Source organism: Urtica dioica, chromosome 7 (assembly GCF_054948205.1).
Source record: "Urtica dioica subsp. dioica isolate 48M chromosome 7, U.dioica_male_clone48M_v1_H2, whole genome shotgun sequence".
Lineage (NCBI taxonomy): Eukaryota > Viridiplantae > Streptophyta > Magnoliopsida > Rosales > Urticaceae > Urtica > Urtica dioica.
In genome coordinates this window covers 46,230,222-46,249,856 of record NC_142762.1, presented here as the reverse complement: position 1 = coordinate 46,249,856, position 19,635 = coordinate 46,230,222, and the positions used below count along the sequence as shown (strand labels likewise).

Here is a 19,635-nt window from a genome sequence, read left to right as displayed (position 1 = left end):
TTTATTATTTTTAAAATCAAATAATTTAAAATAGAAAAAGAAATGTATTGTTAAATTTGAACCGTTAATTTGAGGTAGGTAGTAACAATGATACTGAAAGTAAACAATAGGTGTTTTACCCGCCGAAAAAAAGATTAGGTAGTAAACGGTATCCAACCGAAAATTTTAGGTATTTATGTCGTGATTTTTCCTTTTTTATATATAGAAATAAAATCTGCCTTATAAATGATATAATATACTTCATTGGTAGAAATTGTCCTCTAATCAAAGTTAATTGTTTATGAAAAAAGTAAATTGCATAAAAAAATCAAGGGTGATTTGGTCGACTTACAAATAAAATTTTAACCTATTAATTTCTGAAAGATAGAAAATAAATTAAATATAGGAAACAAATTAGACCTAAACCTGATAGATGAGGTAAAAGGAAAGAGTGCTCTTTAAATCATGGTCGTCGTCTTCTTTGCATCTGATTACACCAAACAATTTCTCCTTTGTGACTTGAATGAGATATTGCTTTGAAGGTGCCAAATTCCTCACTGCAAACCTATCAAAAATTGGAGAGATATCCTCCTATATATGCCAATACAATTTGAATTTCGCCAAAGTTTTAGTTTGGGTAAATTTTAGTAATAAAATATTGACATGTTTTATGAAAACCACTAAAATTTCGTAGTTTATAGGCTCAATCTAGACTTGCTCACGTCAATAAGAGATGGTTTTTTGTGTTAAAAATAAATAAACTGTTTGTGATTTTTATTTATTAAAAAGTATTATTTTCTTTGACAAAATTTTAAAAAGTATTTAATTGCAATGTAATGAAAAAAAAAGGTTGTGATGTGGACAAATAAAGCAACATCTTGCGAATAGGATGTAAATCAGGGGAATGCACTTCATAATAATAATAATAATAAATGAGATGTTTTAATTTTAATTTTTATATGTTTGAGTATATTTTTCTGGTACATATTTGTTTGAAATTGAATGGATAAATTCGCTATCTGAAAACATTTTATAATATTTTTAGACACGTGATAACAACTTATTATTATGACGATTCGACATTATTGATCTGTCCAAGTCCAAGTTCAACTACCTGAACTGGCGAAAAAAAAAAGTCCAACCCTGATATATCAATGGCCATGAACGGTTCTGATAATAAAAAAATGGCCATGAACGTTTATAATGAAAGCAAAAAAAAAAAAAAAAAAAAAAATTGTAAAAATTGTTGACGTACGCGCTTCTGTCATCTATTCCAGTTTCAATATTATTTTATAATATTTATTTCTAGAAGATAGTAACCATTATCAACAATATGTATCTGAAGTTAGAATTCTTCTCTGACCAAAAATAGGAAAAGGTTAGAATTCTTCGTTATTTGATAAGTATCCAAGCCTATGACAAGTACCCAATTCGAAAGGAATGCTTTATAATTTGCGCGCTTAAATACAATTAATTGTACATGTGAAAATATAAGTATGCAAAATTGTAAAAATATAAAAATATTTCGTCTAGTGGTTTGCATAATGTTTTTGTTCCTTTGTATTACTATTTCCCACACAAGTTTCAGAAGTAACAAAATCCATAAGTCATGTCTGTTGGAGCTGATTGTATATTTCAGAAATCTCTTGGGGGAGCTATTGAGAAAATGAAAATTAGTAAAGCTTCATGCTTGGAATTTCAGTTGTTTCCTCGTAGTTGGCTTGGATTTGGAAGGTGGAATTTAATATAGAGCCGGGAAACAGGTAGGAAGGAAAGTCACAGTCGAAAAGTCATCAGTCAAAGTCAACCATATCACAAAGATGATAATGCCCTCGGTTTCTATACAAATTTCAACAACAAACATCGACGTGTATTTTCGTTCCCTCATCAGTCGATTGACGATATTACCCTTTTTCATAGGAGAGTAGACTGCTTCCACAAAGGAAATGAAGCAATTACACTTTTTTTTTTCTTCTACATGTTAAAACTATATATTATTCGCAAATATTCAATGTGAATTCCATATATATATATTAAGGAGTAAATATGGGAACCGTCGAGAAAACCGGCCGAAAACTGATTTTTAACTCTTCCCAACAGGGATTCAAACAAAATTCATTCAAATGCTGTAACAATGAATTTATATAATATTTAGATGTTGTAAACTAGATGCGTGTAACAATGCTGGATTTTTTTTTTTTTTTTTTTTTTTTATTTAACTTCCTCTCAAACACTTGCACTATTTTGCATTGTTTATTATGTCTGTTTTTAATTTTTTTTTAAGTTAAATTGTATTTAAGTGATTAGTAAAATTACTTTTTAAAAGTTAAAAATTAATTTTTAATATTTTAACTACAAATTTAATATTTAAAAGTTATATTTTGAATTTTTTTGTACTTAATTTTGCTTTAGTTTTATACTTTCTCTTTTTTCTAACTCTTTTATTCTATTGCTTAGCTTTTAATTTTAATTATAATTATCTTTATCGTTAAATATACGCTATATACGGTGTATTACGACATTATTACATATATACATACGTTGTATTACGTCCATTATTACATACATATCTGTTTTATTTTTTTAACGTTTGTCTTATATATATAAGAAGTAAGAGGATATATACATTTTGTAAAAAAAAACATAAGACATTAGGCATGCATATAATTAAAATTTTAAATATATATATTGAAATTATGTTTGGTTGAATACAATATATCGCACACAATGTAAATTTAATGTATGCGACAACTTGTTTCGATACAATAGATGTATAAACAAAAGACATTGCGTAAAAGAAAATGACACAAAGAATGGTAACTCAGTTCGGTGCAACATCATCTACTCTAGAGGGTAGTGTGTCAAGTGAAAAAGAAATTCACTATACGAAAAGTAGTCAATAGTACAACAATGGACTTACATGAACGATCTCCACTTCAAGACCTTTTTTCTTATTACTGCCCGTGAATTTCAACGCAGGCTCCCCTGAATCTGATATCCCCCACTTCCACTCTCAGACACTCTCCCAAGTGTTTGATGTTCTTCGATATCAAAACTTGTGAACTCTTCAATCACGAAATCACATAACCCACGCAATCCTCAGACACTCAATAGATCTGGAATAATGTCTAGAGAATTACACCACACAATTAGTTTTTCAGTTCGCCTGTCGTCCATGTCCAAGAACCCTAAATCTATGAATGTATGCGTTAAGACTATTAAGGGCATAACATTGACTTTTACAGTTGTCAACATCTCTGAAAGACAAATTAAAGTTTCCTTACTCATTCACACGGAGAAAATAAATGTAGAATGTCTTCCGCGAAGCATTCTGGTGAAATAAAAAACTTTTCAGTAATACAATTATACACATAGTGACCAAGATGTCTCAATATATCAAGAAGCATGTTGCAAGACATCTTGCCAAACAGACTTGCACTAAAAAAATAAGCCAACAACACACATAACAATATATATATATATATATATATGTATGTATATATATATATATATGTATGTATATAAATTATACGACCAAGCCACATGAAATATTGGAATTCCAAATTAGCCAATGTTTCAACATATTTAGCAAAATAGCCAATAGTTATGATGCGGCACTTTAGGCCCTTTTTGTATTCCAAGTTTAACCTTGATTAATATTTTCCTAGGTACTCATTTTGTATGGGCTTTTAGTCTAATGTTTCTATTCATGGACTTTTTAGTGAAAATCTGTTTGACAAGATATATTGCAACATGCTCCTGTATATATTGAGATATTAGACTAAATTATATGACTAAGGCGCGTGAAATATTGGAATTGTAAATTAGTCAACGTTTCTACATATTCAGCAAAATAGTCAATGTGACACTTTAGCCCATCTTTGTATTCCAAGTTTAGCATTGGTTAATATTTTCTATTATTTATTTATTTATTTTTAAAAACAAAATCCTAGTCTTAATTAAGGAAAATCGGTTATTTTATTTGAAAAATTATTTAGGCAATTAAGTGATTCTATATTATCCTCTCTCTCTCTCTCTCTCTCTCTCTCTCTCTCTCGTGTTTGTGTGGGTTTCAGCATTTTCTCTCTCATTTTTTTTCTTGGTGGATTTACAATAGTTTTTACCTTTTACGAAAGCTCAAATATTTCTATATATATATATATATATATATATATATATATATATATATATATATAATATAAGGAGATGAAAAAAATGTGAATTTGATTTCATAAAGCTCATATCCACTTCCATTTTCTTTTCGCTTTTCAAGTATTTTCACTCTCTCACTCTCTAAATTGTTTTAATGAATATAAACTCGAAATAAACAAGATTTTTGTTCATATTATTTTGGTTCGTATAGTTCAGAGGATAATAAAACTTTGAATCAGTCTCTTTCAAGATTCTATGCTAGTGAGTATATATTTGTTTTCGCTCATTTATTGTTCGAATATGATTTTTTCAACACCTTGGCTTGGACCAATACCCAACAAAAATTCTTTATCTTTATGTCCTTCTAAAAAGCTTTAGAACTTTCATTATTTGGGTCGAGAGTATATCGATCTCCTTCTTTGGTGGTTTCAATGTATATTTTTGATCCGTATATTTGTTGTGTTTATGCAATAGGATCAATATGTTTTGTATTTATTTGTGTTAATATCGGTATATTTGTGTAAATATTGTAAATTTGTCACAAGAACGCAGACTTAATAAATCTGTTATACTACGACGCAACCTTCAAGGTGAAGCTCCCTTGGCCGGTTTTCAATCCATCACTAAAGATCTCAATCTATTTTTTCAAATTTATGGGGTTTTTTGTAATCTATAATAAGAGGAGTTATCTTTCGTTGTGTATTATTATTTTTACCACTCATTTCTTTTATTTTTGTTAATTTATTTATATTCGGTAACTGTTTTTTGAATGAAAGTTTTTTTTTTGTCTTTAGTACTCGTTTATTTTGGTTAATGGCTATTATACAATATATATCAAACGTTGACTATTTAGATAGTTCAAAGTTTTACAATGGCTAAATAGCTATATCGCCCATATATTCAATTCCCATATCTTAGACATACATATTATAAATGGAAGTTTATTTAATTATTGATATAGCTTATTATAATTTTAATTAGTAATAACATATCATAATTATTGAAATACTTAAATTTTTTATTATTCTTTATTGCTATTTATATTTTATTATTATTATTATTATTTTGCTTAGCAATCAACATTCGAGTCTTCGATGCTAATAAAAATCAATACATGACAAATTTAATTATTCTAAAATATTAAAATTCTATAGTTTTTTTTTTTTAATAACTGTTGAAGTTCAGTTCGTCTTCTCAGCTTGACTCATCTTCAGTTCGTCTTACCAACTAGTTGGAACAAACTGGCACGACTTCGGAATCATCATCGATATTCGGACAATAATATTGGAAATTGTGTATATTTATTATTTTATCTTTTTCGATATAGTTAGTTAGAAATGTTCCTATTTTATTTATTGTTTTCTGTAACTTTATATATACTTGCAAATTCATTATTCTCAATAACAAGTAGAATATAATATTAGAATCGAAACTCTATTCTCTCTTAAATTCTACAAAAAACGTTAATAACATTTAGTTAGTAACTGAAAAAAAAACCACTTCTATTATTAAACAAATCGCCATATCATCAAATTAAATATATTTTTTTATTTTTATTATCTCTAATCAAATTGGTAATTTATTTTTATAAATTAGCCGTTGGCTGAAATGTATTTGATAAGTTTTATATGTCGTAGTTAATTATAGTTACGTTAATTTTGTATTTAATTTAAATAATACTAATTACCATTAGTAAAATGTTTTTTCTACTCGCTAGATAATCAATAGTTTCGAAGTTGCTTCTTTCGATTTCACTTCCAATGTAACTGACCGAATAATAATAATAATAAAAAAATCCAAGAAAAAGACAATGAAAAATAAACAGAAAAACCGGGATGAGAAATTCAAAGATCGACCCATACAAAAAAAAAAAAAAAAAATGATCGTCAAGGGACAAAAGTGGAAGCAAAAAATCAATGCTAACGAAAACGGGTATTGTCGTAAATAAAGATCGAAATAGGTCTACTCTTGACGCGGGAGTTAGAAACGCCATTTCTTTAAAACCCTATTTCTCCACCATTGTTTGGCTGTTTTTCTCTCTTTGCATCCAAACACCTCTCTCCTTCTTCTTCCTCTTCTCTCTCGGAGTCGGAGCTCGGAGACGCAGTTCTCTCTCCGAGCTTTTACTCTTTTCCCTTCCATCGCATAGCTGTTAACCCGTGAAAGTTTCAAATCGCCTTAGGTTTCTGAGAAAAATCCCCAATTCTCAGAAGCCAATTCCGACTCACTGATTTCTTCAGCGTAAATGGAATTTATCGGATTGTAGGCAGTCGTAGGTCAACTATCCAGGCACTCCCAGAGGTAACTCTGTATTTTTTCTTCCTCAAGCTAATACAATTCGTCCTTATGGCTATCCGAGTCACTTTCTCCTTCTCCGGCTATGTCGCCCAAAACCTGGCCTCCTCCGCCGGGATCCGGGCCGGAAACTGCCGCGCGGTCCACGAGTGTTGGGTACGAAACCGGATCTTCGGCCCATCACAAAAGCCCGATCTCGACCCGCCCTGTCCCAATCGCAGTTACCGATCCGATTTCCTCCGGAGGACCAAACCCCCGTCTTCTTCCTCCTCCTTCTACTCAACCGTCGCCGGAGAAATTCTCGGCGAGGGCCTGATCTCGATCATGAAGTCAAGGGTCAACGCTTCCTGTGGTTCCGGCCCGTCTACGGCGTTCGGGATCTCTCCGGTGAAAGCCGCGTCGGTCGTTCCGTTTCTGAGCGGCTCGAAATGGCTTCCCTGCAACAACGAGTCGGTTCCGGTCTCTTCGGTCCGGCTCGAGGTCGATAAAGGTGGGACCTTGTGCGGCGAGGTCATCGTCTCCGGCGAGAGCTCGTTGATGAATAAGAGTGGTTGGATCTCTCGGCTGGTGAATTCTTGCTCCGAAGACGCCAAGGCCGTCTTCACGGCCGTCACAGTCAGTCTTCTCTTCCGCTCGAGCTTGGCCGAGCCGCGATCCATTCCCTCGTCTTCGATGTACCCCACGCTCAGCGTTGGTGATCGCATTTTAGCCGAAAAGGTACGAAATAGACTCTCTTGTTCTTTCTTCTTGGGTATTGATTTGATTCTGACACGGTTTATTGTTTCAGGTGTCGTACCTGTTTAGGAAACCTGAGGTTTCAGACATAGTCATTTTCAAGGCACCTAAAATTTTGCAGGCAAGTGATTGTGTGCATTTTTTAGTTGCTGATATTGATTGTGTTTGCTTTGAGTGTTCTCATTTGATTTTTGTTTGGTCCTCAGGAAATTGGTTATAGCTCCAATGACGTGTTCATAAAAAGAGTTGTGGCCAAGGCTGGAGATTCTGTAGAGGTATGCTCCTAGGATATTATCTTCTTTGGATTATTTACATTCTATACGCTTCTGGTTTTTAATTTTTTTTTTTTCCTGATGTCTGGTTTTGGATTTTAGGTTCGTGGCGGAAAATTGCTGATAAACGGGGTGGAACAAGATGAAGAATTCGTTTTGGAGCCTCTGGCATATGAAATGAAACAAGTGGTATAACAATCCTCTTCTGTTTTTGGCTATATGTTTTTCAGTGATTCCATTTTTGGTGCGCATTATTAACAAAGTCTTAACGCATTTTTTGTGTTGGTTGATCTTTCAGATTGTGCCAGAAGGCTATGTGTTTGTACTGGGAGACAATCGAAACAAGAGTTTCGACTCCCACAACTGGTAATAATCGGCTCTTAACCTTGTTTGAAGTACAGTATTTTTCTTTGATTTTTTTTTTACATAATTAATATGATGAACTTGTTTGTTTTACAGGGGTCCACTGCCAGTGAAAAACATCGTCGGTAGATCTGTATTTCGTTATTGGCCACCCACTAAAGCGGTGGCGGTTTCTTGACACCCCATTTTCCGGCAGGAAGAGGATCTCACTTGACAATTTTTTCAAAAATGATTTTAAAATTTTTTTTTTTCTCACTTGCATAAGGCTCACCAATGAGCAGTTGTGAATAGTAGTTTTTTTTTTTTTTAACCGTCCTGGTGTCTTCATGGACACTGTTGGATGATGATATTTATGTTCCTTCAGAGTGTGTTCCTTTTCATGTTTTTCTGTGTATGTAGCCGAATATATGGCCTTTGCTTGATGAATTCTTTTATTTCTTTTTTCTGTATTGACCATTTAAAGACTTATCAATCATAAGAGTGAGTGGGAAAAAAAAAGAAAAGAAAAATGATGTTGTCCGGGAAATGGACATTGTCTAACCGGTGGTGGCTATTTTTTCAGGTTGTAACTTGTATCTATTCTTAACTTTCATTTCTTTACGTATGTATTTCATTATTATTGTTCATTTAGCGTAAGATACTAATAGTGCATTGGTTGTAACTTGTAATTGACAGAATCAAGAGATTGTTAGTTGATTAAAAAAAAAAAGTAACATCAAATGAGATAGAAGAATAGAATGACGAGCAAAAAAAAAAGTAAAAATATAAAAAAAAAGTAAAAAATATATTATTTTTTTTCCTGAATATCTCGTCTTCACTGAGTTAAAAAAAGTTGGTCCATGGAATTGGCAAGTTACAGTTCTTCTACCATTACCGTTTTGCATTTTTACTCGATATTTCTCGTAAATAATTTGGCGAACCGCTAAAAGAGAAAAAAAATATGGCTAAGATGAAACGTGTTAATTTTACATGAAGGCAAAATTTGTCAAAAAGAAAACGAAAAATAAAAAAGCAAGAAAGTTTACAATCTTGCAATATATGTGTGTGTTTTGGATAACGGAAAAGAAAACGATGAACCCTTTCCCAGAACCTCAAACATTGTAAAGGCTCGAGCTTCGCGATTGCTTTACGAATCGGATCTCTCCATTGACGATGGCAGCGATAATCAATCTTCTACTCTTCTTCATCTTCCTTCACCGTTGTTTCATTCCACTTTACTCTTCTTCTTTTTCTCCTACAAACACAAGTTTTCTCTTACAGGTACGTCTTTCGCTCAGATCTTTGCCTTTTAAGCTATCTCACTATCCGTGCCAAAACCGTTTCGTGTAATTTTTATTTATTTATTTTTTATATTTTGTTCTGTGAAAAGGACGTGTTGAAGGAAATCTCGGCGAATCATAAATGGGAACTTCGAGACATCAAGGTCGCAAGATTGGACCTTCGGAGATTCAAGTTCGGGGCTAATCGCCGATTCGGGTTCCGAGTCGGGCTCGGATCGCCTAACCTGTCGCTTTCGGGTCATTTCTCAGACGACGTGTCGTCATGGAAGAAGTTCAGAAAGCCAAGAACCGATTTCGCGTCTCTCATCGACGAAGTTCGTTCTTTCGCTTTTCTTGACACCTTCAAACTCAAAGGCCCTTTCGAGCTTCGCGCCGGCGATGACGAAAACGACAATCCGTCTCTGTTATTGCCGGTACGAGACGGACTACATAATCTTTGGTGCCCTAATTTGTCGTTAATCTTGTTTGATTTGATTGAACTTTGGCAATTAGAAAAGTTTAAGGGCAAAATCCAATGTTAATTTATATACTGTTAATCTTCTTTGGAACGGACTCATTTGAAACCCTTTGGTCTCCAGATGAATCGAACACACACTGGGTTTAAGAGAATCCTTGTCAGTGAAGGTATTACAGTCGAAGTTCGAAAAGCACGTGCTGTGTCGGCTTTTCAAGCATCCGAACTCGGTTCAACCACCAATCGAAGTCGCAACACCGTGATCGATAAAGGCGATTTTTGGCCCATTTCGCATTCGATTTGTAGAGCGTTGGTTCAGATTCAAGTCTCTGGTTCCGCGACCTTTATAGCTTACGCGGCAAGTAACCCCGATGGCCTTGTTGAAAGCAATCGAATCTCAAAGGAGACGATCGAGCTGTTGGCTGACAAGTGCTACGATGGTGGCGTGCACCGGAAGAAGAGATTTCCTGTGGATTCATTGAGTTGGGGATTCTCTAAGCTCGAGAATTTTCTGAAGTATTTAGCCAAAAGCACCGACGGTTTAGTGGCTTTTATCAGAGGGAAAAACAGCGCCGTAATTTGGATCCGGTTTCAGGTCGAGATTGAGGGGGAATCTGGAAGCAATGTTTCTCGCGAAGCGGACTTTGGTTGGAGAACGAGACCCGAAGTTGAACGGGTATGGTTCGATGTATTGGCGAGCGTTGAACAAGATGGGCTTTTGAAGCTTGTTGGGGCTAAGAAGATAAAGTCTCCTTTTATAGCTGACACAGTTCTATGGAGTAATTATTTGTCGAATACGACCTTAACGAAGTTCCCGTCTCTACTCGTTCCGTCTGAAGCTTTAACATTGGATATCAAATGGTAGGCTTTCTTAACCGCTCCTTGTAACCATAGGTTTCGTATCAGTTTTCATTTTCATAAATGTCCAAGAGATTCTACAGATAAAAAAAGAAGACTGTTAACCTTGTTTACTTGACTGATTGTAACAGATTAATTCTGTAGTGTGTTGATTGTAACAGCATAACCACTTTGTAAATAAGTTATCTTTTTTTTAATCGAAGAAGTCAGCAAAATATTGCCCTGTTTCTTGACTACGGAATTTTGATGAGAATATATAAAACAAAAACTAAACCACCATGGTGTTGGTTAACCTTAGTTGTCAAAGGGACCACATAGTATAGATTAACGAGTTCATAGTTGCTGGAAAGATTTATAATTAAAGAGGGCTATTCATGTTGATATGACACTAAAGTCTGCTCAGTCAAAGGTAGCTTGGTTGTTTTATCAGAACCAGGGCATAAAAGAAGTATATAATCAATAAAACTCTTGTATGCTTTAGTGTGACTTGATTACGACGGTGATTGATAAATTTTTCATTTAGATGGTTGAAAATATTATAGTGGTTTAGAATATAGATGATACTAGTCAAAATTGACTTCCATTCATTATAGTGAGTTTTGAAGAAACACAAACATAGAACAACCCCTAAAACACAGTATGCAAAAAAAAAAAAAAAAAAAAAAAAACACCCCTTATAACCTGAATATCCCTAGGCTCTAATTTGCTTCACTTCGACCTGCTTATACTTATACCAAGACGCACACATCACATAGACTCCGAGATTTACCACACTCAGCCCAGACAAGAGCCAATAGAAACTGTTCAAATTGTTCCTGTTGAGATTATTACTGGCCAACCAACCACCGCTGAGCTTGTTCACGAGCTGGACCACGACCGAGCTCAAGTAGTACCCGAAAGCCATGGAACACCACGATATGGCGGTGCCGAGGGACTTCATTCCCGCGGAGCTCTCCGCGTAGAAGAACTCCAACAGACCCACGAGCGTGAACATGTCGGCGGCCCCGAAGATGGCGTACTGAATTCCGAGCCAGAAGACGCTCATGGGCAACGGGTCGAGGCTGTCGACCATGCCTCGCTCCACCGCCAGAGACTTTCTCCGGCTCTCCACCGCCGCCGCGACCGCCATCGAGACGGACGAGAGGACGAGCCCCACCGCGATGCGGTGCAGTGGCCGGATTCCGGTCGGGATTCCGGTGAGTCTACGGGCGAGGGGGACGAAGATTTTGTCGTAGATTGGGAGGAGGATGAACATGAAGAGGAGAGGGATGACGGGGATCGAAGGACCCGGGATTTTGAAGCCGAGCAGGTTCGTGTCCATCGTCGTGCTTTGTTGGATCGAGAAGGTTTGGAGTTGAGCCATGCACGTGTTCATGAACACGGTGCTGAATATGATCGGAAGCATCCGGAGCAGGATCTTCGTTTCTTCGACTTGAGTCACCGTGCAGAGATTCCATGGTCCTTCGTGATCATTGGTTCTCGTTTCGCTGCCGGTTCTCCTCGTCACGGCTGCGCGGTCCAAGAATCTGGGAACCAAGTAAGTATTAACTCTCAAGGCTATTTGAGTTTGTATTTTTTTCCTTCTTGAACTGGGTGTTTATTGATACATTAACAGTAACAAGATTTTTAATGGACCAATAGCATGAGTCTCGAGAATAATGTAGTTTTGTAGGCGTTTAACGTACCTGAATTGCTTAGTTCTCTGAAGAATTTCATAGTCCGATCCAGCTTCTTTGTCCTGTGTCAACTCATGTAACTCGGTTGCGTTCTCAGGGACCGGAAGCTTTCGGTTTTTAATCGAAGCCACAAAAACCTGAATAAATGAATGGTTAGAGAAACTCTAGCCACACTATCTATATTTTAGCCAAATTTTAGTTAAGAAAGCTAAAAAAACTATTTTAGATAGCCTCTCTTGGGTTACTCGCTCCAACCACACACACTGTTATTTTAATAGTAATCTATGTTACTTTGATGAGATTTATCTTGAAAGAAAGAATAATTTTTTTGACTAGCTAGCTATTTGTGGGCTATTGATTTTTTTTAGGTATTCCCTTAAGAGGGCCAAACAGCTAAAAATTGTCAAATCTTATAGCTAAAGAGAAAGAGATCAGTAGTGTAGCTGGAGTTGCTTTTATTACCGATAAAGTTTTCCTATCCAAAACCTGTTTAAAAACTAAGAAAGTTTCAATCTTTATCCGTTTTTTTTTTCCTTTTATCGTTGGAAACCTGTAGAATTCGAAGAAGAGGGCTTCCTTTAGGGACGTTGTTGCGGTACAGAGAGCGTCCCATGGAGAGGAAAACGATGGCGGCGAGGACCGCGGCGGCGCAGACTCCGAAACCCCAGTCCCAGCCCTTGTTGGTGCTGATCCAGACGAGGAACGTGACTCCGAAGATGGAGCCGAAGGTGAGGCTGAAGAGGAACCAGTTGAAGAAGCTCGACAGCTTGGCGGCCTCGCTGGGCTCGTTCTCGTCGAACTGGTCGGCCCCGAGAGCCGGCAGGGCTGCCTTGAGCCCGCCGGTGCCCAGAGCCACGAGGTATATTCCGGCGAAGAGGACGGCCTTTTGCTCCGGCGAAGCTCTCTCGCACACCTCGTGCCTCTGGTCCGGACTCACGTTCTTGCACGCTGTTGGTCTCAGTTCCGACACATGCGCTTGCGCCGTCAATATCCCGTATCCCTGCATTTTGTCCAAGCAATGTCCAAATTACCGAATAATGTCCGAAATACTAACGGAATTTCGTAAAACTCTTTTTCATGGATACACAATCAACATTTTCCGCGATTTATTAAAGAATGTATTCAGATTTTAGATTTTTTTTTTTTTTTGAAGTAACGAGTTTCAGTGTTACCTTAATTTTAATATTTATTTGGGATAATTTTCAATATGATTTTTTAAATATAAGATTAAATAAATCTCAAATTTAGTAATTTGTATATTCTATGAGTATTGGCGATATAAATCGACTTGGCTAATAAGACACACTTTTGGATTACTTTTTTCTCTTGTTCATGCGAGTAAATGTTTAGTTTATCATGAGTGAGCTTAATTTAGGCTCGAAGAAAGGACATCTTTGGAATGATTATTAGACCATAACCATCGCTCATTTCCATTATTTAAGGGTCCACGATTCCCTACTCATTTCCCGCTTTAAAAATGAGCCATATAGTGGCAAGTACATGCCAAAGTAAAAAAAAAAAAACAATTATAATATGATAACACTACTAGACTCTATTCTCTGAAAGAACAGACTAAAAAAATTAAATATCAAGAAGAACTATAATGATCCCATTTTCTCTAGGTAAACGTACCAACAACTCGAAGGCGGCGAAGACGAAGCAAGTCTTGAATCGCGACAAATAGGTGTCGGAGACGAAGCCTCCAACGAGGGTCAACAGATAAGCGGTTCCCATGAAGTTTGTGAGAGTCGTCGATGACGTGGTTAGGTCAAAGTTCATGTAGTTGTAGAAGTAAGTCACCAAGCTTATGGCGATTGAAACAAACGCCATGTTCTCTAGACCCTCCATAGCTGTGATCAAATTATCTCATATCATCAAGCCCTAGAAGATGATGTGCTTAGTAGTAAATAGTAAAAACGGCTAGTTAAATTACCGTATACAAAAAGCGTGGCTCTTGTTCCTCCCACCCTAGCGGCGTCTTGCTTAGGCCGGGGCTTACAATAATCCATGCAAATTCCCTAGTGATCAATTGGCATTATTATATTTACGTAAAAATATGTATAATTCACAACACTTAATGAAGGGGTTAATGAATTACCATAATCAGTGTGCTTTTGAAAATCTGATCTCTTTGAGAACAAGGAAACCTAATCAGACACCTATTTCGTTGAATGCTTGCTTCTCTCTCTCTCTCTCTCTCACTTATTTGGCCTCTCCACATAATATATATATATATATATATATATATATATATATATATATATATGAGTTAATTACAATATGATTTGGTATGGACAATCCATGTGTACAATCTTATGCTTCACACTAAGACGTGCTTTAATTTGTTTTTTTTTTTTTTTTGTTTTTTTTCTATTCATTTGTTTAATAACATTAATCGAGTGGTCATTCGGGCTAAAGATGTTTGACCGTAAATTGTTGGCATGGCATATGCAAATTAATAACCTTATCGTTTCCACATTAAGAGTACGATATATTGTTATTGTATGTATATGAGCGGACTAAATTGGCATCTCTACTCCAGTATGGCCGTTTCGAATATTTTTCAAATGTGACAACTAATTTTTTTTAGGGGTCGTACCAAAGTCGAAGGACTACATCCCATTTCTTATTATTAAAGCACAATTGTTGATCATCATTTCATTTTATAATTAAAAAAAAACGGATACTAGAGAAAATTAGTATCTAGAGGTGCAAAATGATGGTGCTACAAAAAAGTAGTAGACAATATGCAAAAAACTGGATATAAAATTAAGGTGATATGATTTCGAACTTTACTAAAAAATAATATTAGAGGATCATACAAACATGGTTTTACACCTAAGCGGTATAGACCAAATTAATCTACACCAGAAAAAAAAAATAATGAAAAATAATTGAGGTTTAACAAGGTGTGCTTTGATTACAACCCACCATTTCAAAATGATGCGGAATTGAAACCATCCCAATTCCGATTCAACAAAATTAATGATACTCAATTCAAAAAAATTAAATAAATGCTGGCTCTCACTCACCCCATGTGCCTTGTAAGTTTACTATCTTCCTTTCTTATAATTCTTCGCCTATATCTAATCAATAAACCTCACTATTTTTATGGATCGTCATTCTATTTTATGATTAATAATATACACGTTTATTTGCATGATTCGAACGCAGAGTAAAGTAGTTAATGGCACGTATTTTGTAGAAACGATCCAAATCCAATCTTTGTTTCCTATAGTACTGCCATACCACTATCGGAACATATAACACATATAATATGTATATGTATTTGCGGATATATAGCAAAGTATCACGAATGATTGAGATGAGCTTATAAACAACTATCATTCATTTTTGTGGACGAATAAGCCTCTGCACATGTGTATCATGAGAAAAATCATACCCAAATTGACAATATTTCCAACAACACATTGTCACCTCGACAAAAAGGGGCTTTAGACGCGACTAAAGCCCCAAAAGTAACAAATCCCGACTTTAATACAACTGAAAGAAATAGCCAAAAACAATTTTAATGTAGCTGATCAAAGTCTTGAAAACTCGTTAAAATCGAATTTGTTACGCTTCGAGACTTTGATTCGGATTAGAAAATTAATTGGGCCAAATTGTCGCACAAATTGTTATAATAGTTCATGTAACGATTTCGTACAAAAAGCCGTACAGACTCATCACGATTTATAACAATCTGTTTTTTTTATAACAATCTGTTATATATTGCTTGTTAATCCCACTATTAAATGTGCGGCAACAATATATACATAAAAGTTATATATATATATATATATATATATATATATATATATATATAATCAATTAGTATTCTTTAGTTAAGAATAAAACTTTAAATACAACTTATTGCTATCGCAACGCGCATCTATGATTTTACTGGTACTCCGCGTACTTCTAAAGTATTCAACGGATTTTGGAGATAATATATATATATATATATATATATATATATATATATATTGTGTATAAATAGAAAATAAAAAGTAAAAAATTAAAAGTTTGGAATATATGAAGTATTTGTGGTATAAGTTTTGGTGCGGACATAATTTTTTGTTTTTTTTAATTTATTTATTACGGTATTTGAGGTAAATGAAATATATTTATAGTATTTGCAAAAATATAATGATATTTGAATATCACATGCGAGATCTTCATATCGCGCCCACACTCTTGTGAGTAACGGAATACTGCTTATATACATGTACCACGATTGTCGATTTTTATATAAATATTAGCCCATGATGTTTTTAAAACATATTTCACTCAATTTTAAGTCATTAATTTTTTTAAAACTGAAATTTAAATCTAAAGAAACTAAAGTGTTGGATAAAACGGATTTAAAGAACTTACATTGAAAAATAATATTGTTTGTGAAAAACTCTCAAGAAAAATGACGAAAAAAAACCACAGAACAATATTCAAGCCCCCAAAATTAGCTTCGAAGCATGAATCTATATACACTCGGGTCAAGGACTATATGTATGTGTGTAAGGAAAATTATAGAAATAATATTTTAAAGGTGCAATATTTTTAAAATAGTGAGTGTTTTAAATCTTTTCAAGAATAATAATATTTTTTTTCAAACAGTAACCCGTTATTTTTCTTAAAAATGAAACTATAAAAATTAAACAGAGTTAAATGAAGTATAATAAACAATTTTTTTTTTAAATTGGTTACAACTTAAGAAAATTATTTTGTGATAAAAATTTAGACAATCTATGGGTGTTAAAATTTAAATAATCTTTTAAATCCTTCTGCAACGACTCAACTTTCAATCCTTTTGCAGTCGTTTTACTATCACCTGTAACGATACTCCTATTTCCCGCGGCTTGACTCCCACGCTAAGTGTGAATCCATTTAATTTAAATTCCTCATTCTTCGTAGTTTATATCTCTTTTATTTTCCTTTTCTAGAGTTCCTCAAATTAGGTTTTAATTGATTTCATAGTAAAGAGATCTTTCTCTCGCAGGTCCCTATAAATCCTCGTTCGCCTCATTCTTCTTCTTCAAGAACAGCCAAACCACAATCGACTGTCTTGCCGTTAAAAGCTCTTCTTCTCTGTTCTGCGAATTTAGCCCCAAATTTAACCTTGCATGTGTACAAATATGTTATTTCGAACGGAATAGCTGGTAAATAAGAATAAGGATGAGTAATACTGCAACAATTCTCAAGAACTACTAGCCTGAGCTCTCTTGTACTCCTATTAGATTATTTTTTCTTCAATTATTTTGATTTCGTGGTTTTTTTTTTTTTTTTTTTTTGGGTTCAGTCTTGCTGATCTTTTTCTTTTCTTTTGTTGTTCTTTTTGTTGCACCAGTTCTGTTATCCTTTTCTAATTCTCTGTTCCTGTTCGATTAATTTTTCCGAAATGTTCCAATGAAACAGGTTCGAATTTCCCTTTTTCTTTTCAGGAATAACCATGAACACTAGGGAAGCCATGATCAACCAAACCGACGTCGCTTTGCGGCTCTCGAAGCACGTCCTTGAGACAGAAGGCAAGGGAAAGAACGTAATTCTGTCCCCGGCGTTGATCAACGTGGTCCTCGCTCTCGCCGCCGCCGGCTCGAAGGGTCGCACGTTGGATCAGATTCTCTCATTCCTCGGCTTCGAATCCGCAGACCATCTCAGGTCCTTCGCGTCGAAGCTCGTCTCCGTCGTCTTCTCCGATGGAAGCCTCGTTGGCGGGCCTCGATTGTCCTACGTCAATGGTGCTTGGGTCGAGCAACGTTTTCCTCTAAAAAATTCTTTCAAGCAGGTTCTGGAAAATTCTTACAAGGCTGCTATTTCTCAAGTTGATTTCGTCAACAAGGTAATCGAAGACTTTCTTTCTATATTCTTTCTCAAGAAAATTTCAAATTGAGTTTAATTGGATTCTTCCTATGAAGATGTTTCCTGATTAGATTTCAAATTCCCTTTTATGGCGTCGTTAGTTTTGTTTAGTGACTTTAACATATTCATATTATTAGTGAAGATGTTTAGGATTGTGCAATGATAATTCCCTTTCTTGGTTGTATTAATTGAGTTAATGTCTATTTTTCTTTCATTCATATTATTTTATATCTAGGAGACCTTGCTTTGTTTCAAATGCTCTGGTTCGTTATGTTTAAAAGCATCTTCATATTGTAGAAACTTGTTTTGATTACTGTTGTTATTCTTCAGGCTCCTGAGATTTTAGAAGAAGTGAATTCATGGGCTAAGAAAGAAACCAAAGGCCTTATCAAGAACCTTCTTCCTCCTGGTGCGGTCAGCAAGTTCACGATGCTGATCTTAGCGAATGCGCTGTACTTCAAAGGAGAGTGGAAGAAAAAGTTCGATGCTTCTAGAAATATAAACGAATATTTCCATCTTCTGAATGGGGGCTTTGTCAGAGTGCCCTTTATGAGGAGCTGGGAAAAACAAATCGTCGAAGAATACGACGGATTCAAAGTTCTCGGGCTTCCTTACAAACACGGAAAGAACACGAAGAGCCGTTTCATGATGTACATCCTACTCCCGGACGCCACAGACGGGCTTTCTGCTTTGGTCAACAGAGCCGGCTCCGAGCCCGGATTCCTCGATCGCCATCTTCCGCGCCAAGAAATCGAGGTTGGCAAATTCATGATCCCAAAATTCGAGATCACATTCGGGTTCGAGGCTTCACATATTCTCAAAGGCATGGGACTTTCGGCTCCTTTCTGCATGGAAGGTGGTCTATCGGAGATAGTTGACTCGCCTGTTGCCGGTCAACTCCTCTTCGTTTCGGAGATATTCCACAAGTCGGCGATCGAAGTCAACGAGAAAGGCACCGAAGCCGCTTCTGCCACGGCCGCTGTGAAGATGTTAGGGTGTGGGCGGATGGTTCCGAGGAAGAAGATTGACTTTGTTGCCGATCACCCATTCATGTTCTTGATCAGAGAGGACACAACTGGAACGGTGCTCTTCAGCGGCCACGTCCTCAATCCACTTCAGTAGAGATCAGTTTGCTGGACAAATTCATTATTTCGGTTGGCTGATATTCATCACACTGTTTCTCCTACGTTTTGTTTTCTCTCCCTGAAATGGCATCATTTTTCGGGTGTTTTAATTTTTCTGTTAGTTCGTACTTTTGAGTCTTAAACCCACTTTCAATTTACATAATCAGCTGTTATATGTGTGTAGCCAATTTTTTCAACAATTTGATCTATGCCGTCGTTGAATTTCATTCTCGTTGCTTCCGTATAATGTTTTCCTCAGTTGTTAGTTAAATTAAATACAGCAATGCTTTGTCATTATTGTCAAACCACAGCGCTGTAATGAGGACCGATCATGATGGATTTAACTTACGAAAGGTCAAATGGATCATGATGGATTTAACTTACGAAAGGTCAAATAGTCCATTGATCGAGTTTAATTATTCTATTGGCTTTAATATACCTCGACGAAAAAACGGAACTCCACGTTGTTGTGTTGGTACTCTTTGGTGGTCACGTTTTCAATCCACGGATGATAAACTTTATTTTGTTGCGTGTTAGCTCATGTTCATAGTTAGAACTCCGTGGCTGGTTTTAGTAACGAGAAAGTAAACG

General features: G+C 35.6%; 4 protein-coding genes across 5 annotated transcripts; 3 read left to right on the top strand and 1 right to left on the bottom strand.

Moving 5' to 3' along the window:
* The first annotated feature begins 6,136 nt into the window (after positions 1 to 6,136).
* Positions 6,137 to 8,262, top strand: LOC149392203 (putative thylakoidal processing peptidase 2, chloroplastic). The gene is made up of 6 exons (XM_089618764.1): positions 6,137 to 7,143; positions 7,214 to 7,282; positions 7,368 to 7,436; positions 7,536 to 7,622; positions 7,732 to 7,799; positions 7,893 to 8,262. Exons 1-6 carry the CDS (start codon positions 6,478 to 6,480, stop codon positions 7,972 to 7,974), a joined length of 1,041 nt encoding a protein of 346 aa, XP_089474890.1. The 5' UTR covers positions 6,137 to 6,477; the 3' UTR covers positions 7,975 to 8,262.
* A 199-nt stretch (positions 8,263 to 8,461) lies between these two features.
* On the top strand, positions 8,462 to 11,265 carry LOC149392202 (signal peptidase I). Of its 2 annotated transcripts, XM_089618763.1 has the most exons (4): positions 8,462 to 9,056; positions 9,166 to 9,489; positions 9,655 to 10,391; positions 11,127 to 11,265. In XM_089618763.1, coding segments are annotated over exons 1-4 (1,170 nt in total). In that variant the 5' UTR covers positions 8,462 to 8,948; the 3' UTR covers positions 11,128 to 11,265. The 2 variants fall into 2 exon arrangements, with proteins under 2 accessions (XP_089474889.1, XP_089474888.1); XM_089618762.1 differs by lacking the exon at positions 11,127 to 11,265 and having other exon boundaries at positions 9,655 to 10,616.
* Positions 10,882 to 14,075, bottom strand: LOC149392201 (protein NRT1/ PTR FAMILY 4.6-like). The gene is made up of 5 exons (XM_089618765.1): positions 13,998 to 14,075; positions 13,697 to 13,914; positions 12,615 to 13,064; positions 12,074 to 12,201; positions 10,882 to 11,914 (listed from the first exon to the last, which is right to left on the bottom strand). The coding sequence occupies exons 1-5, from the start codon at positions 14,071 to 14,073 to the stop codon at positions 11,080 to 11,082; spliced, it is 1,707 nt and encodes a 568-aa protein (XP_089474891.1). The 5' UTR covers positions 14,074 to 14,075; the 3' UTR covers positions 10,882 to 11,079.
* A 3,119-nt stretch (positions 14,076 to 17,194) lies between these two features.
* Positions 17,195 to 19,042, top strand: LOC149392200 (serpin-ZX-like). The gene is made up of 2 exons (XM_089620956.1): positions 17,195 to 17,900; positions 18,251 to 19,042. Exons 1-2 carry the CDS (start codon positions 17,511 to 17,513, stop codon positions 19,040 to 19,042), a joined length of 1,182 nt encoding a protein of 393 aa, XP_089477082.1. The 5' UTR covers positions 17,195 to 17,510.
* The last annotated feature ends 593 nt before the right edge of the window (positions 19,043 to 19,635 follow it).